General features: G+C 35.6%; 1 protein-coding gene across 3 annotated transcripts; it reads left to right on the top strand.

Moving 5' to 3' along the window:
• Nucleotides 1-981: 981 nt before the first annotated feature.
• Nucleotides 982-6,287, top strand: LOC149153436 (uncharacterized). 3 transcript variants are annotated; one of them, XR_016262800.1, is made up of 4 exons: nucleotides 982-1,404; nucleotides 5,165-5,380; nucleotides 5,877-5,975; nucleotides 6,078-6,287. XR_016262800.1 is itself a non-coding variant. In XM_089440430.1 (3 exons), the coding sequence occupies exons 1-3, from the start codon at nucleotides 1,193-1,195 to the stop codon at nucleotides 6,094-6,096; spliced, it is 330 nt and encodes a 109-aa protein (XP_089296556.1). In that variant the 5' UTR covers nucleotides 982-1,192; the 3' UTR covers nucleotides 6,097-6,287. The 3 variants fall into 3 exon arrangements, 1 of the variants encoding a protein (XP_089296556.1); XR_016262799.1 differs by having other exon boundaries at nucleotides 982-1,567; XM_089440430.1 differs by lacking the exon at nucleotides 5,165-5,380.
• Nucleotides 6,288-15,487: the final 9,200 nt, after the last annotated feature.

Below are 15,487 nucleotides of genomic sequence, written 5' to 3'. Positions count from 1 at the left end.
AAGGATTATATTCAAGCCTACTGTGGCATGTTGCACTCACATGCTTATCTGAGTGTTGAGAATCATACTTTCTTCACACTTTGTTTGATCCTCTCCTTAAATTATCACCTCAAAGGAATGCTTTAGTTATATATGTGAGGTGTGAGATTGATATCCTTCTACCAATTACCAAAGACATCTTTTATATCCTAGTTAGATTTATATTTTCCCTCATTTTTCTCATTTCCTTTTGTTATATGTATGTGTGGAGATGTGAATACCTTTGTTATATTTTATAGGAGGATCACGACATTGTAGGTGAGTAAGGAGGCCTAACCTTTTGATTTGTTTGCATATTATTTGATCTCTTTTGGCATATTCTAATAACATTTTTCATCATTGATGTCACATAATCATGGCCTCTTGTGCTCCTAGGAGGTTAATCATTCTTCATTCTATTACGTTAACTTGAACACTAAACACAATAAGAAATATCCTTCAAATGCATGAACATTAAACAATATTGGCAATATACTCCATCCAAGGGCCACTTTGATTTTCTTGATAAATATTAAAAATACTTTTAATTTGAAAACATAAACTAAATTGATTTTTAATTGATTAAATATTTTTAATTTTATAATATAAAAAATGGATTAATTATTGAAAATCCAAATATTCTTAAAAAAAAAAAGTTAAATTCCCGCCAAGCAACTTTTAACTAAACCCAACCCAAAACAAATAAATATATATATATATATATATATATATATATTTTTAATTTATAATATAAAAAATGTATTAATTATTGAAAATCCAAATATTCTAAAAAAAAATGAAAATTAAATTCCCCCCAAGCAACTTTTAACTAAACCCAACCCAAAACAAATAAAAAAAATTAGTGTTTGCCCTAAAAAGTTAACGAGATTTTGGTGGCACTTAACAAAGATTTAAGCATGCAAGAGGGGTTTATAAAACCCCCTTTTTTATGTTTATCTCTTTTGATGTTTAGCTCTTTTGGGACAGGTTGGAGGAGGACCGACTTTGCCTCAGGCGCTGCAGTGGACACAATCTACTCTGTATCGACAAGAATTTGAAGGTCACCTCGAAAATCTTGAGAAATGTTTGAGAATGTGTTTCTGGTTTTGGGTTTACTCCGAAGTCCAATGTCAGAGAAAATATTGTATGGAAAACAAAAAAAAGAGGAGGAATAATGTGGCGTAAAAAAAGGAGCAAAGTTGTTCTCTCTACACAACATTACTCAGAAACCAGATGTTACCCATATAGTCGTAACAGGAGAAGAAGAAATATAACAACGGACCCAAATATATTAAGAAGTGAGGCTATTCAGACCAAGCTTGGAGGCAGATTTTACACATATAGAAATTTCCATAATGCCCTAGCCGAGGAGTTTTCTTGGCAGAGGTAAAGCAGACTATGAAAGAAGATTCCATATTTTTCTCGAATGCCGAAAATAATAATGAATTTATGGCCTAGCACTCCGGAAAAAGAAGCTTCCAAGACATATATTTTTCTCTTTAATTTTTCGGACTTGAAGCCTATATTGGAGCTCTGTTGAAACATAAAGGTATTTTGTTTTTCCTAAGTCTTTAAATTTCTTTGCATTTTAGGAAGATTAAATAGAAAAAATATACACCATCTCATAATTCTTCAATGTGTATCTCATAAATGATATAGCAAATTCGAGGCCCACATATTTCTTCATGAAAATGGCATCTAGAGTGTCACGAGAATTGAAAGTGTAAATGCCAAAGTCTCCATTCAAAGTTGGATTACCTAAAATAGGTGTAGATGAAGTATATTTCCGTATGCTCCGAAAATCTTATACATATTCTTCCATTCGTTCAAATTGTTTTCCCTCCTTCAAAAGTGCATCAATTGGCTGCGCACTGCTGGTGAAGTCACGTATGAATCTCTTCACAAAATTGATTTTTTCAAAGAATGATCGAACTCTGTTTTTGTTCACAGGCGACCAGAACTCCTTAACCGCCCTTTCTCACTTTGGATCAATGCACATACCATCCTTGGAGAGATACATTTGAGCAACTTGCTTTCCATGACCCAAAGATTATTTTCCTTAGCTTCAACGAAATATCAAACTGTTGACATCTATTAAATATCTATCTAAAATGCTTAAAGTGATTATCTCTATTATTTGAAAAAAACAATCCAATCATCAAGTTAAATGTATAATGTGCTAGGGTAATTCTGCCCTAGGGTTTTCTGTAGCAATTAACTTTCTTTCTCTAGTACAACAGCTAAATTTAATACAATCGTTAATCTGTCTTTTCCTCTTTCAGTGATACAGAAAATAAGGTGTCATTCAGCAGTTCAACTCCTTTGCAAAAACAACAATACAATAATCTTGACAGAACAATATATTGTTCAACAACATACAAACCCAGCAATGTAGTGTTATCAGCATGTAATCCAATTCAACAACTATAGTTCCACAACAGATAAAAACTATCAACCCACGAATAGCTATAGGGTTGAATTCCACAAAATCAATTGTCCTAACCAGAGATCACAGACTTTAGGTGAGTTCTATTCACTATAAGTTTCTGGACCTTATTCTACTTACGGTATCAGTTCTGAGCCCGCTACAGTCTTGAACTCCTTTCTAATGTCAGACCTGATCCACCACTTTATCTTCTCCTTCTATCAAACTTTGAATCTTCTATTGTATAGTTCGAACTGTAGGACAAACACTAAGCCACAAAAGGGTACCCTCACTAGCCTGTTCAGTGCATTTTCTCTGCAGAGCGAATTTGGACAACCTCGTGGGTTCTCATCTAGCCACAAATCTACGTTTAAAGCTATAGAACTTGATCCTTCAAGCCATATAATTCTGACTTCAAGCTCCAAATTGATGCGATTAATCCACAAAATTTTAATTGCAAACCATGGATCCATGAGTCTAAGCGACAAAACCCGACTTCAAGCAACAAATCACGAGTTTATGCCATAAAATCCAACATTCTGATCAATCTCTCCTTAAATTTATTTTTTAGTCTAATTCGAAGAGGAGATTTGCTATAGACCTGCTAGTTCTTAAAGGATATTAAAAACTAAATGTAATGATTTCCATATCACGGAACTATATCTTGGGAACTGTAGACCTACTAGTTTTTGTATTTTTTTCAATAATTAACATACCAAGATATATTTTCTGTGATATGAAAATCTTGATATTTTTGGTTACATGGCATGGTCATGTTGTGAATTGAAGCAATATTGTGTTTTTAGTACTTAATACCGACTTTGGAAATATGAGCATCACACTTACATCTATGCAACAGTTCCAAAACTTTTAGAATGTAGAGTATGGGAAGAGAGTTGAATCTATAAATTGAAAAGCAGGTTTCAGATGCCATAGTTATAAAAAAATTATTTCTTATTGAAGGTTTTGTAATTACAGATTCGAGTCTACAACCTTCCTCTGCAATCGCATATAGGTAAAACTAAAAATGAATTAAAAGTTGATTAAAAGACAAGTCATTTTCACCGTTTTCTGCATAGATTTTTTCTTTAACCTTCTAGCAGATGAAGTTCATTTGACAAATATAATCAGAGCACACCAACACCATGCCAACATCAATTATTGTTGGGGGATTTTTCAGCATTTTTCTATTAACTTCCACTGATAGCAAGACACAAAGTCAGGATACAGTGTTGCAAAACTTGGTATCGACACAAAATTGGCATAGGCCATCAACTTGGAAAACCATCTAAATCTAGAAAAAATAGGGAAAGTCCATCCAGCATCAGTTCATTCATAAAAAGCTTATAAAATTAAACTTGTACCTAAAAAACATGTAAAACTTGGAATAAAAAAAAAAAAAATGAGAGAATTGGAGAACATCACTGGAGGGGTGCCATATTTCCATAATGTTTCAGATGCATTTTCTTGTATAGTTGTTCTTAAATCAACTCCAAAGTCTAGTCTAAATCAACTCTTGACTCTTCAACCACATGTAGTCAAATGCCAAGACGAGTCTTAACTTTGACTTTATTGTCTTACATTTAAAAAACATGAGATCAATGCATTTTTTCTTTTCCAAGCTAAGAAAACTTTGGATGGTTAACTAGGAGTTTGAGACTTCTCTTTCCTTTGGGATGAAACAAGTTAGGATGTATATCTTTTAAAATTTGAGTACTTTTATCATTTTGAGTTTTGAGGTTTAGCATTGGATCAAAAATATACCCTGCAAATCCATGTAATGGAGATGCTTTGTAGCCAATGTATCTTCATTAAAATGTTGAATTTTTTATAGTTTGGTCAAAGTAGCTATTCATCATGTCGTGAGCCGTATTTTTTCACGACATGAGGCATTTTCTTAGAAACATATATTTTATTAGGTTTCTAAAATATGTTTGACCCATTTCGAAAGCCTTTGAGCACTGCAATTTTGGTTGTTGAGTTTGAGGCCCGTCTATAGCAATAATATATTTTCTATCTAATGGAAACACTTCATTGTTGTGAGTGGATCCGGCTTGAGTTACTCTTGAGTTTAATTTTTCTCTTCTCAAAATAAATGGGATGCTCCTTGCATGAAAATAGTCTTAATACTAATTAGCATGCTTGACAAATCTCCATTTTTTTCTACAAAAATATAAAATATTTCATTTGAATGTTACCAGACTTTGGTGTGGGAAGATTACAAGAAATGGGATTGGAAAAAGGATGGGGAGACAATGCAGAGAATCTCTTGGATATGATTCATTTGTTGTTGGAGATCCTTCAGGAACTTGATCCATCGACTTTGGAAATGTTTCTAGGAAGGATTCCTATGTTTTTTAATTTTGTGATTATTTCACCTCGTGGTTATTTTGGGCAAGCAATTTTAGGAATGCCAGACACTCGTGGATAGGTAAAAAAATATATATAATTGCAACGCCCATTCCATGATATCTTATCTTTATTGTTTGATTGTATTTTGAACTTTTACTTTGATTTTTTTTTTGTCTTTTAACTATAAAATTGAACATAGTTGGTATCATATCCATTTAAACAACATCCAAAACTTGAATATAATATTAGTATTATAGTTGTTTTGTGTTAAAAGATTTTTAGATTCAAAGTTTATATATATAAAAGATAAAAGCAAATGTCAATTCCTTCGTTTGATTGTTACTTGACTCTAGTGTGGGTAGGTTACAGGAAATGTGATTGGAAAAAGGATGGGGATATAATGCAGAGCATGACTTGGATATGATTCATTTATTGTTGGAGATCCTTTAGGCACCTAAGCCATCGACTTTGGAAATGTTTCTAGTAGCGATTCCTATGGTTTTTAATGTTGTGATTCTTTCACCTCATTAGTTATTTTGGGAAAGCAAATGATTTAGGAATGCCAGACAAGACATCAGTGGATAGGTAAAAAAAAAATTATAATTGCGATATCCATTCCATGATATCTTTTCTTTATTGTTTGATTGAATTTTGAACATTTCTTTTGATTTTTTTTCTTTTAAATATAAAATTGAAAATACTTGGTATCATGTCCATTTAAACAACAACCAAAGCTTGAAGATGAAATTAGTATTACACGATATTGATTGAAATCCTTTCAGTTGTTTTGTGTTAAAATATTTTCATGACTATTAGAATAGTTTTCATGTTTCTATTTGAGCACATGTTGTTTCTATACTTGACCAAGTTCATGCGTTAGAGAATGAAATTTTGTTGTGAATAAAATGACAAGGATTAGACATATCTCAGATTATTTGGTTTCACAAGTTACCCACAACTTGAGATTTTTAGCATGTAACTTGGTTGGCATGATTGTGCCTAAGATTTCCATAAAGATTGAATAATAAGTTACTAAGGTGTTATTTTCTATGGTGACAATTTATTTGTTTTGTTTATACAGGTCATCTAGCCACATAGTGGCCACTATTGCCCAATTGAAGAAAACTTGTTCAAGTTTCTTGCTTTCATGGGAAGATGGATTTGACATTGTTGAGTTGAGGTATATGTCATATAAATTCTTTATAGTCTATTTTAATTTATGTTATAGTGTTCATCGCCTTTCATGGATTACACTCTACACTGCGTTTTCTTTTGTTTTTAGAAAAGGAACTCAATATTGATGGTAAGAAGAAAGAATTGAAGAAATGGGAGAACAATAACACTGGAGCGAAAAACAAAAAGAGAGAGAGAGAGTAGAGAATCGGTCTAGTGATACCCTTAGAGCCAATATCCCGCATAAGACACACACATAGATATTGATGGTCAAGTCTTCAGAGTTGGTGAATTCACTTGCAATGCCTTGGAAACACAATGATAATGTTTTGAAGTAATGAAACAACATTTCATGTGTAAATTTTAGTCCAACCAATATTAAGTTGAAAACTCATATTGCAATACTTGACATTTCATATAATATAATTTATGTAGTTGAAATTATTTATAGTTTCACTTGATATTGTTTAGTATTATAATTAACATATGTAACTTTGCATTTTTATATTAGATAAGCATGCACATTGTATGAATTTTTTTAATTTAGTCGCAAAATCATACTAATTAATTTTTGTTGATTAATAATGAACACAAAATCAATCTAAAACTACTAAATTAGTAGTTTATATTGACTAATGATGAACACAAATAAAATGAATACGACTAAATTAATTGTTTATAATGATTATTAATGAAATTAAATGAAATGAATATAAAGTACTAAATTATTCGTTTATATAATGAATATGAAACCACCAAAAAACATAAATGATTATTGCAAATGATAAATTTGTGATTACAAATTACGACTAAATTTTGCATATATATGACTATTAGTAGCTAATTTACAATATCTTATAACACGACCAAAATTTAGTCATATTTCTTTGGTCATTAATTGGTTTCAAACGATGACTAAAATTTGCATATATATGTCTATTGGTAGCTAATTTACAATATCTTATAACACGACCAACATTTTTGTCATATTTCTTTGGTCACTAATTGGTTTTCTTGGGTGATCATATAGTAATATATTTTGTTGTATATTTGGTCATTAATTGTGGCAATTAATGACCAAATTTATGACTAAATATACTACTAGATAATGAAATTGAGACAACAAATTAATGACTAAGCTAAAAATGACTAAGAGTTTGTCGCATTATAAGACACTGTAAATTAGCTACTACTCGTCACCGATTGAAAAATGGTCATTTAGTAACTAATTAGTGATTTTGTACTAGTGAAGGGCGCATCACCTATAGAGTGTGGGGACAACCCTGGATCCTGGAATCTCGTAACTGTTAAAAAATTGTGATTAATAGAAAGCGTTGGGATAAGGGGTTCTGGGCTAAGCACCTGGACCCTTCCCTAGTTTGTTTCGCGTAGTAATAAAGGGTGCAGAGGAAATAATAGAGCCATAGAGGATCTTGGCACAACTAAGCACTGGATTTTGGGTTGATGGGTGGTCACCTCACGTAGAGATGTGAACAACGATGCAAAGCCATTAACAAAGGATTTTGGCCCGCAAAGGCCTCAAACAGGATAAGTGCTTGGGGCCTAAGCTGGTTGTTGCGGAGACCCAATCTTATGATGCAAAACAGGTAAGGGAGCCAAAGAAAAAGATGTTAAAGGCAAATTTGACAGTTTTGGCAGAATTTTTGTATTGAAATTAAAAAGGGTCGTGAAGGCCTTCTCAGCCTACAGCAAAGTGTTGTGCATGGAAACCGAGTTTAGTAGTAGCTAGTAGTTGTGGTAGAGTTTGGAAGCCTGATGGCAGCATGTAATGAGTCGACATCTTGTTTAAGTGGTGAAGTTTGGCAGTCAAGCCAAACATGACAACACAACAAAATGCAAATGCATGAATAATCAAAAGTTAATTTAGTTGCATGGATGAATGAGTTGGTAGTAGTTAAGTAGCAGTAAATTTGGAAGTTAATCCATTGTTAGCAACAATTAAAAATAGCAGGCACACTGCTAAATCTTGTAACAAGGCTAAAATTGAGGAAAACAACAGTTTGACTCAGTTTTCAAGCCTAGAACAACAACTCAAGTTTAAACACGGTCCAAGGACTAATCTGAGCAGGAAAAAGGCAAAAAAATAATAATTCATGCAACAAAATTGATAGCAAGATAACAATAATTCAATTCAAAAATATCAATGCAGAATTATTAAAGCAAAGCTTGAGCAGCCAAGAGAAATTATGTTGTAAGAAGTAGAAGGTGGCTTCTAGGGCTGGAATGTTGAATGATATTTTAAGAAGCAGTTTGTGTGAGAGGTGTGCTGATTTTTTAGTAGTTTGGGAGATACTCCAAGCCCTGGGGTTCAGGTTTTGGAGGTTGGAGCACCACAATAGGTCATTGTGGGCTTAGAACCCAAGGTTGGGGTTTTGCACCCATCAATGTTTGGTCCAAAATCATGGAGCATTTTGGACATGTTATGGATGGAGATGATAGAGGGCATTGAGGAGAATCCAACGCAACAAGAATCATTGAATTCCAAGTTTTCTAAGATGAGATATGAATTTTTGAAGATAATGGTGGGTTTTTGGATAGTCAAGTCATGTAGGCTTGAGGTAAACTTGTCCAAAAGACATGTTTCTTCAAGAATTTGTGGAGCCCTTATTTTGGATATAAATAGAAGGTGTACGTGATGTTATTTTCATCATCCCAAGTGTATTCAAACATAATAAATTCACCTATATGTGGCATCGAAGTATAGGAGGAGAGGATGAGTTGCTTTAAGGATTGTTTAAGGGTAAATTGCCTCTCATTACATGTTTGAATTTGAAGCAAAGTAGGCGGCATGAGGAGGTAAGATTTCATGGTTGTTTTGTGTGTGGTTAAGGTGGCATCTTTCCCTTCTGTTAGTCTGCATCCCTGTGGAGTGTGAACAGACTAACCTAAGCTCAGTTAATGTTGTTTAGGAGGGTGGCAAGGCCTATAATTTGTGTCTAGAACAATGTGTTGGAAAAGCAAGTCTATACATGACACTTGGATATGGCTAAAATGCTTTAACAAGGGTTGGGATGGCAACGTATGAGAACATAAGATAAAGGAAGGGAGGCCACATATTTTTAGGTTAGTGTACGAGCATTTTAGGGTTGTAACATATACAGTGGGTTCCATGACAAGTGAGAAGCTACATTAGTGACTCATCAGCCATGTGGATGGTCCATGTGTGGACATCTTATGCAGCCTATGGAAGCCATGTGTTAGGGTTGTCCTAGGTGGTTAGAAACCCTAACTAGGAGAATATTCTATAGTGGATTATTGACAGAGGCATTGGACATCATTGCATTATTGGAGGAAAATGTGTTGGTAGCCCAAAATAGCCCTAGATAAACAAACAAGACGGGTGTTACCTGTTGCATGATTGGGTGAAGATTGGAGCCTAATGTGTATCTCTTTTATGGAAGAAAGAAGCTACTAGAGTGGCAGCCCTCCTGGAGTCTCTATGTGTTTTTTATTAATGGACTAAGGGGCAGTTAGAGAATAAAATGGAAATCAAGGGCTGACAGGACGAGATATGACATAGATGCTAAGATTGTAGTGATATTGTCATTGTAACTTGTATTCTTGTACTTGTGGATATTTGAGAGCCATTACCCCTTGTATGGGAGCCCTATACAGTGGTATTATATGTTGATTAATATAACAAAGTTGGGTTGATAATTTTGTAAAAATTTGTCGATAATTGTGCATGTGTGATTTATTGTGTTTATATTCCATTGTGCAAAGTAACTTTGTTAAGATTCTTGGTTTGGTAGTGTCAAAGATTTTAAGATTCCATCCTAGACACCAATGTCATGGAAATTCAACATGCTATCGGAGTGTGTCTGAGCTACTTTGAGAGACATTGAATCAGAGTGTGCACAAGTGAAGCAAATCTTAAGAGGGAGTTGGTCACATTGTAGGTGAAGGGCTCACTACAATGTCGAAGTTGCAGGTTGGTCTCCAGTATGAGGGCAAGTTGGAAGGATTGTCCAACTATATTCCTTGGAAGGAAAGGATCAAGTTGGTATTGCAGGTCAACAGGATCTAGGATTTCACCGAGAAAGATATCAAGAAGCCAACCAAGCCTAAGGAGCTAGAATTGTATGAGGAATTGGATATGAGGGCAATATTGATCATCCTTGATGGTGTGAAGGATCCCCTAATAACTCATTTGTTCAGGAAGAACTCCGCTCATGAGATGTGAATGACTCTTCAGAATTTATTCCAGAATAAGAACGAGAACCGGGTACTGGTATTGGAGGATAAGTTGAAGTCCACCAAGATGATACAGGGTGAAGGAGTGAATTTATATCTAATGAGGTTGTCTTAGTTCAAATATGAGCTTGCTACCGTCGGTGTGACTATTTCAGATTCTAATATGGTGAGGATTGCTTTGAAAGGTTTCACTGAGGAATGGAAGCCCTTCATCAAGGGGACCATTGCTAGAGAGAAGTTGCGAGACTGGAATAGACTATGGGATGACTTCATTCAGGAAGAGTTGTGAGACGAGGATCTTCATCTGAAGAAGAGGGCTTTAGATGATGACGTGACACTTGCAGCACGAATTAAGGGTAAGAAGAAGAAGGACTTGAGTAAGATCAAGTGTTTCAACTGAGGCGAGATGGGCCATTTTTCGTCGAGATGTCTGATGAAGACAAAGACATGATATGACAAGAAGAAGAAAGGGAAGCAGGTCGTCGATGTTGTGACCTCTGTTGAGATAGACACTCTCACTGGGAGGATGGAGGAGGAGGACTTTGTTATGATCTTTCATTTATCGTAGGGTACTATCAATGAGGATGGATGGTACATGGACAGTGGTGCATCGAAACATATGACAGGGTCACAGGAGGTATTCGAGACTCTAGCTGAGTGGTACTCAAAGTTGCACGTGGTGTTGGGTGACAAGAGTGAGAAGGAGATTTGAGGATCGGGAGTTGTGTCACTCACGATGGAGTTATGACGAGTGATGTGGATCCAGGATGTATTGTTTGTACCATGATTAAAATATAATGTAATATATGTCATAGTGATCGAGAAGAAGAGGTTTGAGGTCTTATTCCAGGATGGGAAGGCAAGACTCAGGCCCAGAGGCTCTAACTCGACAGGTATTTTGATTGGAGTTAGAGAGCATGGTCTATACAGGCTAACGGGAAAGCCTAAAGATCATGGGAAGAAGCAGGAGGAGCAGGTATAGATTCCATAGGAGCAGGTGTAGGTGCAGGCTTCAGAGGTGTAGGTACAAGTTCTAGAGAAGAAATTCTAGTTTCCAAAGACTCAAGGAGAGTCGAGTTCTAGAGGGAGTTTGAAAACTTAGAGGGAGACTTTGCAGCCCAAGAAGAGTGTGTGGTCATTAGGGAGAAAGGGTGCTCCTATAGCTGCCAAGACGGAATCATGGAGAGAGTGGAAGAAATTTTAGGAGAAGAAGAAGAAGCAGGATGCTTCTAGTGAGAGTGACACTTCTGAGAGAGGTGTGGTTCATACTACGGGGATTGTTGCAGTTGTGAGCACCAGGAGTTGGGCGAGTGTTGCGAGTAGTGATGATGATGATGAGCTACTTCCTAGTCTTGGAAGTACCTCCCTCACTAAGAGGGAGTGTTGATTTTTTTGTAGCTTGGGAGGTACTCCAAGCCCTAGGGTTCGGGGTTTGGAGGTTGGAGCACCACAATAGGTCATTGTGGGCTTGGAACCCAAGATTGGGGTTCTACACCCATCGATGTTTGGAACAAAACCATGGAGAATTTTGGATATGTGATGGATGGAAATTATAGATGAAATTGAGGAGAATCCAATGCAACAAGAATCATTGAATTTCGAGTTGTCTACAATGAGATATGAATTTTTGAAGATAATGGTGGGTTTTTGGATAGTCAAGTCATGTAGGCTTCAGGTAAACTTGTCCAAAAGACATGTCTCTTTAGAAATTCGTGGATCCATTCTTTTGGATATAAATAGAAGGTGTATGTGATGTTATTTTCATCATCCCAAGGGTATTCAAACATAATAAATACACCTATCTGTGGCAGCGAAGTAAAGGAGGAGAGGACGAGTTGCTTTGAGGACTTTTTAAGGGTAAATTGTCTCTCATTACAGGTCCAAATCTGAATAAGAGCATGTCGCATGAGGAGGTGAGATTTCAGGGTTTTTTTATGTGTGGTTAAGGTGGCATCTTCCCCTTCTATTAGGCCGCATCATTGTGGAGTGTGAATAGACTAACTCGAGCTCAGTTAAGGCTATTTAGGAGGGTCGTAAGGCCTGTAATTTGTGCCCAGAACAGTGCGTTGGAATAACAAGTATGCATAGGACACTTGGAGAGGGCTAAAAGGATTTAACAAGGGCTAGGATGGTAGCGTATGAGAACAGGAGATAAAGGAAGGGAGGCCGCAAATTTTTAGGTGATTGTTGGAGCAGTTTAGGGCTGTAACATATATTGTGGGTGCCCTAACTAGTGAGAAGCTACAACAGTGACACATCAACCCAAGGTATGTATAGGTGTATTTGAGTTGTTTAGATGCTAGGTGGATGGTCCATGTGTGGAAATTTTATGCAGCATGTGGGAGCCATGTGTTAGGTTTGTCTTAGGTGTTTAGAAACCATAATTAGGATCAAATTCTATAGTGGATTATTGATAGAGGTATTGGGCATCATTGGAATATTGGAGGGAAACATGTTGGTATCCTAAAGTAGCCCTAGAGCTGCAAATAAGAAGGACGTTGCCTGTTGCGTGATTGAGTGAAGATTGGAGCCTAATGTGTAGCTCTTTTACGGATGAAGAAGCTACTAGATTGGCATATTGGAGCTTAGGTGTTGGCCAACCTAGAGGAGCAGATTGGATCAACCCGTGTTCATTGTAGCAGAATTAACTTGTAGCAGTGATAGGTGGCAGCCCTCCTGGAGTCTCCATGTGTTGTTTCTTGATGGACTAAGGGGAAGCTAGAGAGCAGAATGGAAGTGAAGTACCGACAGGACATGATACAACATAGATGTTGAGATTGTAGCGAGATTTTCATTGTATCTTATATCTTGTATTCTTATACTTGTGGATATTTGAGGGCCACGATCCCTTGTACAAGATCCCTAAACAATTGTATTATATGTTGATTAATATAATGAATTTTGGTTGAAAAATTTGTAAAAAATTGTCAATAATTGTGTATGTATGATTTATTGTTGTTTATATTCTATTGTGCAAAGTAGATTTGTTAAGATTCTTGGTTTGATAGCTTCAAAGATTTTAAGATTCTATCCTAGAAACCAAGGTCGTGGAAATTCAACAAGTTATTGGTTGTTGCATAAGCGAGAGCAACATAAAGATGTTGGAGATGGATGGTTGCATGAGTGAGTGCAATAGAATTGTGGGAGCAATAGAATGGTGCTAGGGTGTTGCATGAAAGACCAACAAATTGTATGAGGCAGAGTTGTTGGTGTTGGTGGTTCAAAAATCATAAATTGTTGAAGGTGGTGGTGATTTATATTAGCAACCAGAGACTATTGAAGGTTTTTTATGGTAGCTTTGGTGAGTAGTTGCAGTAAGAAAAATTTTATTGGTTTATGAGGTAAGTGGCATATTGATCTGAGTTTGAAAATGGATGAAACATGGATCAAAAGGGATGGAAAGTGGTATCTTGCATATCATGGGTAGCAGATCCTTCTAATGGATGCTAGTAAATGTTCAAGGGCAACAGTCCCTTTCAGCAGAGACTTATAAACAAGTAGGGGCAAGATTCTCTTCTAATGAGTACTGGTAAATGAGCAAGGGAAACATTCCATTTCCTTGGTAGCTGATAAATGAGTAGGGATTGAATTTCCTTTCAGTAGAAGTTGGTAAACCTACAAGTGGTAACTTGTGGGGCCATGATGTAATCAAGTTGAAGCTTGTAATAAAAATAATATTGGTGTCTTGCGTATATGTTTCTCATGTGCTTAATGTTTATGATGTTATGAATAATTGTTAAAGTGATCGAAAAGTGTAATTTGTGAAGAATTGTATAATTTGGCCACACTACTAATTCACCCCCCTTCTTAGTAGTGTCCTGGTTTCCATTGTTTATAACATTTATAGTTATGATTGGATTATTTATGTGTGTGTGTGTGTGAGAGAGAGAGAGAGAACTGAGTGCATATGAATGAAATTACCAAATTACCAAATAACATTGTTTATTTGGTAATTTCATTACTATGCACTTGTTCCATTATTTCTAGGGATTCTAACTTGGTTGTCATATTCATTTTCAATCCATAACTATGTTTTCTTAAATCATCATAAAAAAATTATTCACAGTAATTTCATTAATATAATCCTAGGAAAATTATGGGTGGTAGGAGGGGGAGGGGTTTTGTATAGCCTCGAAGGAAATATTGTTAAAAGTTATGCACAGGGATTAGGAAAAATGACTAACAACTAGACATAAATGCATGGTTTGTTGCAAGGCCTGATATTGACCAAAACAACACAAGTGACAAATATTAACATCTTGGGGGGCTCACTCGTCATCATTCAATGCTTACACAAAGGAACATTGTCGAGAGACAAGCACTTGGAAAATATTCTTAAGTGAATCAAGAGGATTTTGGAAGAAATTCCACACAAAAAATACTTCCATATTCTGAGAGTCCAAAATGAAGAAGTTGATAGATGTGAAAATCAAGTGTGCCAACTCTAGGCAGGGAAATTAGAAATAAATGGAGACTTGGGGTGGTGGAACTTGCCATAATCTCAAAGACTCAATCATTGACTATGGAAGGTACTATGGCCTTTGTATATATATATATATATATATATATATATAGATATATATATATATATATATATATATATATATATATATATATATATTATTACAAGGCCTATGGATATAATCTCAAAATTTGTGAAGGGAATTATAACAGAAAATGGGAAGGGGACCCAAAGGATGTTGTGGCACCCCATAATAGTTTGAATCAAGGAGATGACATAATCAGGCAAACTCCACAAGGACAAGGCTCAACTCAATGGTCATGGTACAATTCTGGCATAAGACATCTGCCTTTAGCTTTGATTGAACTTAGAGGAATGGTTATTATGAAGAGTTATGCAGAGGTCTTGTTGGATGCATGTGGGATTAAGGGAAAGGAGCATAATTTACTATTGAAGCAACATCATTGATCAAGATGGATTTCTAATTAGACTTTCTACTTGGGGATAAAACATCGAAGGAGAAGGATATGGCAGTTTCCATGGGGTAATTGCAAATTTTAGGTTTGTGTGCCTCCTCCTTCATAAGTAAAATTTAGCCTTTTGGCTAGTTTAGACCTCTATTTTGAACCTAGGATTTACAGGAAATATGGTAACCACTGTTTATGGTGGGTGATTGAGAAATGTTTGGCCTATAATCTATTAACAATCAGTGAATGGATATTTCACACATATGTTTGGGCTAAGCTCTGGAAGGGAAGTTTTGGAAAGCAATTAGGTGAAGGTGTGCCTGGTAGTTTTACATACATAAATATAAGCTAGCCTCTGTGGGAAAAAACTCCTTG

Source organism: Pinus tabuliformis, chromosome 9 (assembly GCF_031772625.1).
Source record: "Pinus tabuliformis cultivar Carrire ecotype Pingquan chromosome 9, CPIR1, whole genome shotgun sequence".
Lineage (NCBI taxonomy): Eukaryota > Viridiplantae > Streptophyta > Pinopsida > Pinales > Pinaceae > Pinus > Pinus tabuliformis.
The sequence above is the reverse complement of the archived record's forward strand: the minus strand, read 5'-3'. Positions and strand labels throughout refer to the sequence as shown.